The 9,195-nt window shown below is 34.2% G+C and overlaps 1 protein-coding gene across 1 annotated transcript; it reads left to right on the top strand.

Annotated features, from left to right (window-relative positions):
• The first annotated feature begins 2,431 nt into the window (after nucleotides 1-2,431).
• On the top strand, nucleotides 2,432-6,665 carry LOC145099125 (uncharacterized). The gene is made up of 8 exons (XM_079036709.1): nucleotides 2,432-2,802; nucleotides 2,892-3,033; nucleotides 3,125-3,268; nucleotides 3,349-3,720; nucleotides 4,160-4,342; nucleotides 4,450-4,716; nucleotides 4,791-4,970; nucleotides 6,636-6,665. The coding sequence occupies exons 1-8, from the start codon at nucleotides 2,465-2,467 to the stop codon at nucleotides 6,663-6,665; spliced, it is 1,656 nt and encodes a 551-aa protein (XP_078892835.1). The 5' UTR covers nucleotides 2,432-2,464.
• The last annotated feature ends 2,530 nt before the right edge of the window (nucleotides 6,666-9,195 follow it).

Below are 9,195 nucleotides of genomic sequence, written 5' to 3'. Positions count from 1 at the left end.
ATGTAATCCTAAAGGAGTTTGGTACAGGAGAACAAAACAATGTTTTGGCATCATAGGTGGATTGGTAATACGACCTTGAAAGCTTCCTTCCCAAAAATGTATAAAATGGAGCGACACAAATACTGCAAGGTCAATGATAGGATTCACCCTGGAGGTCCTATTTGGAACTGGAAGGCTAATATCTCCTCATCTGAGCAGGTTCGAGAAGCTGACTTGCTTCTTAACATGGTAGGTAATATCTAATTAGGGACAAGAAATGATAGGTGGGTCTGTAATCTCTCCAACGACGGAAACTTCCACGTGGATGCCCTTAGAAATCGAATCGACTGGCGAAGTTTGTCACCCAGAGAAGTAGCAATAACCTGGACACACGACGTCCCATTAAAGGTTAATTGCTTCATGTGGAGAGCTTACCTTGATCGAATCCCAATTGCCTGAGCCCTAATCAAACAGGGTATTCAAGTCACATCCCTTACGTGTACCTATTGTGAAGCTAAAGATGAAGATGTAGTTCACGCTCTTCTTCAATGTCCAATGACAGCCACTGTCTACGAATGGGTATTTCAGTGGTGTGAATTACCTAGTTACCAATTCCACAACATTGACGAGCTGGTGAGATTCGCAGCTCAATTGAGGACGTGTCCAAAGAAAAGAAAATGACTAATCAACATATGTTATGGAACCGTGTGGCACATCTGGAAGGCAAGATGCGATTGGATCTTCAAGAAGATTAGACCATCGCCAACCAAAGTTGCTAATTTGGTAAAATCTAACGTATTCTTTTGGACCAAACATAGGAGGAATCATTTCTCTCTTCGGTGGGTAGAATGGTGTATCAACCCATTTAGTTGTATGCAATTCTTCCTTTACCATGTACTTGTGGCCTCCTAGCACCTTGCTAGGTGGGATTTTTATTTAATAAAAATTTGCCGGTTCCCAAAAAAAAAAAGGATTAGAATTGAACTTGATAGAATTGGATTAGAAGCCGGTTTTTAATCTAATTGATTACCAAAGGTCAAAGTTAATCTTTAAGATTAGTTAGTCAACTTTATTAGTTAAATTCATTATGATTAATAAAAATAAAGAGAAAATGACAAAAATAGCCAATTACACTAATTGCATTACAAAAATAGCCAAAAAAAATCGGGATTACAAAAATAGCCACCCATTTCGCAGATGAGAAGGCCCCATCTGCGAAATGGGCATCTCATCTGCGAAAGTACAAGTGCCTGAAGCACAGTTGTGCTTCAGGCACTTGTACTTTCGCAGATGAGATGCCCATTTCGCAGATGGGGCCTTCTCATCTGCGAAATGGGTGATTTTTAGGTATAAAAACGTTTTTTTTTTTTTTTTTCATTTTCACCATTCTCTACACAAAAACTCTCTCTAACTTTGGGCTTCTCTCGGAATTTTGGCTAGTTTTTGAAGAAAATGGAAGATTATGTCAACAATCCCGCAAATATGGTTAGATTTTAACTCTTTTAATGTTTAAAGTTTTTTTTTTTTTTATCAATTTTTGTATTATTTAGTGTTAAAAAATGGTAATTTTGTTGTGTTTGATTGATAGTTTTAGTATATTTTTAGTATACTTGAAGTTTAAATGCAAGTAGAGACAAGTAAAGACTGTGTAGATAATGTTTACAATTTGTTTTTGTAGTTTTTTTAGTTGTTGTATAACCTGAAATCTTGTAAGTTTTTTAGTAGAAACTGCAAAATAGTTGTTTGTATATATATTTGTCATATAACATTTGTATAAGTTGAAAATTTGTCGTATATATATTGTTAGAAATTGTTTTTATTTGTCGTATAAGTTGAAAATTTTGTATAAAGTAGTCGTATAACTTGGAAAATTGTTAGTTTGGTTGTCGTTTTATTTTTAAATTTTTTTGTTTATATGGTTATATAATGTTAGTTTTAATTAGAAAGATAAAAATTGTTTATATATTTATCGTTTAAGTTGAAAATTTGTTTAAGTTGAAAATATGTTTAAGTTGAAAATATTTATATATGATATTGTTTTCTATCGTAAATATATTTGTTGTATAACTTGGAAAATTGTTTATATATGTGTATGTTATTGTTTTTTATCGGGGAAATATATATATATTAGTAATTAAGAAAGTATTTGCAGTTCGTAATCATATATTTAAAAAAAAATATATTTTTTAGTTATCTAATTTGTTTTTGTGTTTTTTTTTTGCAGCATGATTTTAGTTTAATGAATACGAAAGCCTTTGCGAACCTAAAAGGCTCTGGCGGTAACATATGGGAAGTCTTTGAAGTTTTAGATGATGCCCGACGTGCTATTTTCAGAAATACCGTCTTTGGCTATTTTATTGATGTCCCTCGTTTACAAGGGGACGCTTTATTGTTTCATAAAATGTTCCTTCATCAGATCCGGCCGGACCCTGTTTTGTCTCCAGATGGAATAAAACGTTTATATTTTCGAGTAGGCAATACCAAAATGGTTTATGGGCCGGAAGAGTTTTGTTTGATTACCGGCTTCAATTTTGGGGAGTATCCAAAAAACATTGGGAGAAAAGGGTCGGAAAAATTAATAAGCAGTAAAAAAAGATGTTTACTGCGTGAACGGCTATTTCCGGACCATACTAATAGTTCGGTGAAAATCGGCGACTTGAAAAGTTTAATTTTAAATCAAACATTCTTAGCACTTGACGACCTTGATGCAGTTAGAGTATGTTTGATATACATTTTGTGTGAAGGTTTTTTGGGCAAAGAAGTTAACGATCGGGTGCCACAAGATTGGTTTTTTTTGGCTGAGAATTTGGATCTCTGGAATAGGTATATTTTCTTTACGTTAAAAGTTCTATTTTATTAAAGTTATAATTTATATAATAATCAATTTTGTTTTTTTTTTTTTGTTTTGTTAGCTTCGCTTGGGGTAGCTATCTATGGGATTTTACTTATGTTGACCTTGAGGATACGTGGAATAAGATACATCATTATTTATCACTTCCTGAGCGTGGTCAAACTTTAAAGTATTCCGTCTCAGGATTTACGGCTCCAATTAGGGTATAAATTTTTTATTTTATTTAAATTGTTTTATTGTTATATTTTTTATTTTAATTTTAACTTTTATTACTGTTATTGTACAAAATTGTAGATATGGATATATGAGATGATTCCGGCTGTTCGTGCATGTGGATTTGCATTGAGAAAAAATAAAGACTTGTCTCGGATGAAAAGATGGAGCGGAACAAAAAAATTGAAATGGGTTGACGTGAACAAGATTTGGTCAAAGATGCAGGTTTAAAAATAATTCGTTTATTATTAATAAAGTTGATTATTATAGTTTTATATGCATTTTTAATATGTTTAATTTTTTAGGAGGGGCTACCACCAAGACAAAACATGTTACCGGGTGATGGTGAGATGACATCTTTTTATTATATGTCATTTCAAGAGTATGTATATGGTGAAGGGAAAGCAGTTCCATCCCCAGTACGGGACCATTTTAGGAGACAAGACGAATCTTCGTCTAGTATGTCGTCCAGTGGTCGCTCTCATGGTAGAGGTCGGGGCAGTGGGAAACACAAGCTAGACGAGTTGTTGAAACGGGTACATGCACTGGAGCAGCATGTGTTTATGAATCAACAAAAACCTACAGAGGTTTTTGTTGAAGAAGTGAATAATGACCAATTTTGGAACGACATTTTTTTTGAGGACCCGACAGTGTCACAAAGAAATTATGATGAACAGGTTAGTTACACGCTACATTATTTATTAAATTTTATTAACATATATGAATACCTGTGTTCATATTTTATATTTGAAAATATAGGTTGTGCAAGATGAAAAGATGAATAAAAACAATACAACTCAAAATGTTTTTGGTGATACTCAAGACGACAAGGTTGTTATAGATGTTACCTTTACGATTTTAATAATTACTTTTTAATAAAGTGTCTTTCGTTATTAAGTAAAAAGTTATATTTTTAATGTAGGTGTTGGAGGAGAGTAATCAGTATGCGGGGAACAAATTTGATGATGATGTGTTTGATGTAAACGATTATAGTGAAGTTAAAGAGGTTATTATAGTTACATTAATATTATATTAATATTTTGTTTATTTAGATATTATTGCTTATTAAATTATGTGTATTTCGTTATTAAGTATAAAGTATTATCTTTAATGTAGGAGTGGGAGGAGAGGAATGACAATGCAGGGAACAAATTTGATGATGATGTGTCGGATGAAGACGAACTAATAATAACGGGAAATGTAGATTATTTTCATGATGATGATGATGACAAAGAAGTTACACCCGATAAACCTAGGAGTCGAAAACCATCACAATTTTTATGCACTCCTTACACCGAGGTATTCGTTTTATTTATAAACTGATGATTTTATGTTTATGTGAATTATCTATGTTTATGTGAATTATCTGAAAGATATACATTTAAACATATGAATATTGTTTTTAGTTGCACACGACACCGAAACAAAAAAGAAGAACAAAAAAGAAGGTTGGTACGAAATCAACATGCCCCGTTCCTCCTCCAGTTTTTGGTGTTGCTCATGACTTCTCCATGTTGCGCCTGCAACCTTACGTAGCAGGCGGTGAGGATGTCATCCAAAATTATGTATTGCATTCATACGATGTGCAGCATCGTTTGTTTAATTTCGTGTTAGATAGAGATTTTTGGAGCTCATTGTTTGGGCATACACACGACGGATGGTTGGAGTCAGCGGTAAATAAATTGTTAATTAATTCTTTTAAAAGTTAATTGTTTTTTAGTCAATAACAAAAGTATCATGTGTGCAGCATATAACCATTTGGTACCGACTTTTGATGGAGAGACGGTTTGAGAGCGACCGACATACAATAATGCCTCCAAATTTTTTTGTTTCTCATGCTTTGGAAGAAGGACAGGACTGGAGGGCGTTTATGGCTGGTATTGCTACATACCCTAACTTCATGGTTGCTTGGTGGGATGTTGATACGGTAAACTTAATAGTTTATATTGAAAATAATATCGTTTTTTTGTTATGTTTTTGTATTGTGATGTTTTTGTATTGTGATGTAAATAAACATAATTTTATTTTCTGATCCTTATACAGGTCTTATTGTCGATTCATTCATCCCCTAATCATTGGCTATTTGGGGAACTACGATTAGCGTCAATGGAAGTGCATATTTATGACAGTCTTGGTAGAGGTGCTTATGAAAAATTCCAATCCGAAGGAATCTTTTCCAAATTTGAACGTCGGGTGGCAAATTATTTGGACAAGATTAAGTATTGGGCGCGGAGGAACATCCCAAGGATTCCATTGAATATGCAATTCATTTATGAAGAAAACGTTCCCCAACAAAGTAGTCATTTGGGAGATTGCGGTGTTTTTCTTTGTATGTTTATGGAGCAATTGGTTTCAGGTCAACCAATACGTGTTCTTATTGACCCAAAGAACGCAGCTTTAGAGTTCCGTCTCCGGATGGCAAAAATTATTTGGGGGTCTAGTCTTGCTCCTCTGTAGTTGGATTATATAAATGTATATACAAATTAATGTTGGATTTCATTATTAGTTTATCTTTAGAGTTTACTCAACGGATGACAAAAAATATAACGTTACGACAATTACAACAATTTAATGACCTACTAATTACTTATCAATAAATTCAACATAAGAACGACCACAACTTTTGTTTTAACGTTACAAATACAACAATTTATTGACCAAACAACTTCAAAACCATAAAAACAATATTGAAAAACTTACAACTTGTAAACAAGAACTGCCAAGAACAACACCCAACTACAAACCAACGCTATCTTTAACTTCTTATTTTCTGATTGAAAGAGCTTATTAGAGTTAGCTACTTTAGCTATTACCATAGAAGATTGGTCCTTCTCTTCATCAACCCAACTGATAAACCCGCATTTTGGTCCCTGTTAAATTTAATATCCACAGTAAGAAAATAAATTTGTGTCATGTAAACACAAGGGTTTAAATTTGAATGACGGTAAGAACATGATACCAAATACGGGCAAGTGTAGAACAATCTTCCTGGGTTTTTAGCTGTACCCGAAATCCTAACGATACGTTCTCCTCCACAATTGCAGTATGCCATTAGCCTTCTTATTCTTTTAAATCGGAGTTACTTTCTCAGTTAAATTTTTTCATAATGAGTGACACCCATTTATAGAATAAATCATATAACGGACAATTCTTTTTGACTATGAAATAAACTGGTTTGACTATGAATTCATAAAAGTTCAACTATGAAATGCAGACAAGTACATTCTGTAGTATTGTCATGTCGGTCAGTGAAATTTGACTATGAAATGAACTGGTTTGACTATGAATTCATAAAAGTTCAACTATGAAATGCAGACAAGTACATTCTGTAGTATTGTCATGTCGGTCAGTGAAATTTGACTATGAAATGAACTGGTTTGACTATGAATTCATAAAAGTTCAACTATGAAATGCAGACAAGTACATTCTGTAGTATTGTCATGTCGGTCAGTGAAATTTGACTATGAAATGAACTGGTTTGACTATGAATTCATAAAAGTTCAACTACGAATTTAAAGGGTTAAACTATGAATTTTGATCAGTAGAGATACAATATCTTCTATTTATAATTCCATTTGTGTGATCATTGTAGAGCACAATTATCGGTATTGAAAATGAGTAGTCACAGCCAAAGAACCTTTTCTCAACTACCAATTTTCTTGCATAACCTTCAAAGAACAAATCCTAATACCTTCACAGCCATTAAGAAAACCGATAACAACCGCTTTCAATTCTGTTTTGTGGCTTTAGGTTGCGTGGTATAACATACTTCTTTTATTGAGTTATACAATATTTCATGGTAATCTATGTCGATTAGTTCTTACATAACACTAATATGTCTTCGTTTTTATGTAGATTCGTACCTTCCTTAGGTGCATGATACCGCTGATATATGTAGGTTATTTACCCCTTCTTGGGAGCTTTCTGACAACAATGTACTTCGCAGTGGCTTTAGATGGAAATCATGAGCCACTACTCTTAGCACTTGGTTTGGGAACCTTACAGTGTGAAGAATCATGGAGATGGTTCATGATGAGGTTAAGAGATTGTTTAGGTGAGGACACAGAGGTTGGTTTCATAAGCAACATGTGTGATAACATAGACTTTGGTGTTGACAGTGCCTACCCGGATTCCTATCATGGATATTGTCCTAAAGATATAGCTCGAAAGATACGTGAGTCTATCGGACATAACAATACGGAAGTCGAATCGTTGTTTTGGAAGTCATGCAATGCATATAGCGTTGATGATTTTTACTTGTGTTTCGAAAGGTTGCAAAGTACATGTAGGCAACCACCTTTCTGCACCTTGCTTATGAGTCCAATTTACTGGCTTGACGATATACCGATTTCAAAATGGACAAGAGCATTTTTCCCAAAAATACGTTACAATGTTAAATCGATTGACGTCCCTGAAATTTTGCAAATTATATCCTCACGTGAGTTTCCTATAACAACGATAATTGAGTTAACCACCACGTCGATAAAATCAAAGTATGCTGAGCGGGCCGAACTGGCTGGTAAGGGAGATTGTTATGTTTTGTTTTTTTTATTGTGCTGCTATTTTTATTAAAATATCAAATTTTACAGGGAGGTTGTCTGGTGGGTTGACCCCTTACGTTGAGAGTAAGGTTCAAAAAAGTCTCAGCAAGTCTTACAATTGTAATGCAAAACGTTTGTATGGGGATACATTTGAAGTCCATGACACTTTTGCCACCAACAACGTACAACTTGAACGAAGGGTATGTAGTTGTGGTAAATGGCAAAAAAGCGGTATACCATGTGGCCACGCTATAGCATGTCTAAGAACCCGTACATCTGAGTCCATTCAGAGAATGGTTGAATACAAGTTCACTAATTATGTGTATCGAGTTGCATATGGATCTGAGTTGGTGAATGGTATACCATCATATGAGCATTGGGAAATACCAAATGAAACGGTGGTCCTGTTACCTCCCTCAATGCAGTAGTTATTCATGTAGCACATTTATGTTTTATGTAGTATTATGTATTAGTTTTTTATGTACTCTGTTTTTATTTTACTGCTGTGTTACGTATTAGTTATCCATGTACCCAGTTTATTTTTTATGTCGTATTATGTGTTAGTTATTTATGTACCCCGATTTTATTTTATTGCTTTCTAAATATTGGCTATTGAGGGAACAACATACATTAAAAGAAATGGACGTTTATTAAATAGTAACGACTAGACACATACAACAACAAGCAACTTAAATAACGAAAAACAATTAACTTAACCAACATGCATATTAAAAATAAGGGACATTCTTTAAAACATTCCATGCATCTAAGTGGGTAAACTCGCTACCATCGTATTGAAAGCGGTATAGTTCCAAAGCCACCTGTCGTAGAATGTCTTCATCCGTATTTGCATGTTCGTTATCCAACTCGTTATAAATACGTTGAAATTGTTTCACCTTCATTTTCATATCCAGAAACTTCGCTTTGACATCTCTTCTTCTTCGATATTGAGTGCGGTTCATTAAATGGTGAAACAAATGACAGACACGAGACCAAAATGATCCGGCACGAACTTGTGGGGGACCCGGTGGAAAATCCACCTCTACAGTTGTAATCCAAGCTTGAACCAAAGCGACCTCCTCTGCGTTCCTCCATATACGTGGTGAGTCCATAATTGCAAGGAGGGAAGTAATAGAATACAATTACAACGGATATTGAAATCTATTTATAACGACTCCTTACTTTTCCTGGTGCAATGAGTTGTCAACTCAAACAGCAATGTATTGTGTTGTCATTCAACCGGGGATGAATTGTCAACTCGAACAGTGATCTGTTGTGTTATAAGTATAGTACACTGCATTCGTCAGTTAATTTTGACTATGAATTGCAGACATATTAGAAGTTTGGACTGCGATTTTGTGTAGAAACTACTATAAATTGACCCTAAGTTACACGCAAAACGTTATTAAATTAACCAATATAGTTGTTCAAATATTGTTTTTTAGATTCTACCCTCTTTGTTTCAATCCAAATGACTTCTATATCATGGAGCAATGAAGAGTTCTTGGTTCTTACACATGCTTATATTCATGTGTACGAGACAAGCAAGTTGAATGATCCAATGTTTTGGAGCCGTCTAACAAATATTTTCAATGCTGCAAACCGAATGGC

The sequence above is a fragment of the Lactuca serriola genome, chromosome 4 (assembly GCF_051521515.1).
Source record: "Lactuca serriola cultivar US96UC23 chromosome 4, Lser_US96UC23_V15, whole genome shotgun sequence".
In the NCBI taxonomy this organism is placed as follows: Eukaryota; Viridiplantae; Streptophyta; class Magnoliopsida; order Asterales; family Asteraceae; genus Lactuca; species Lactuca serriola.
Note: the sequence above shows the minus strand (reverse complement) of the source record. Positions and strands in the feature narration are given on the sequence as shown.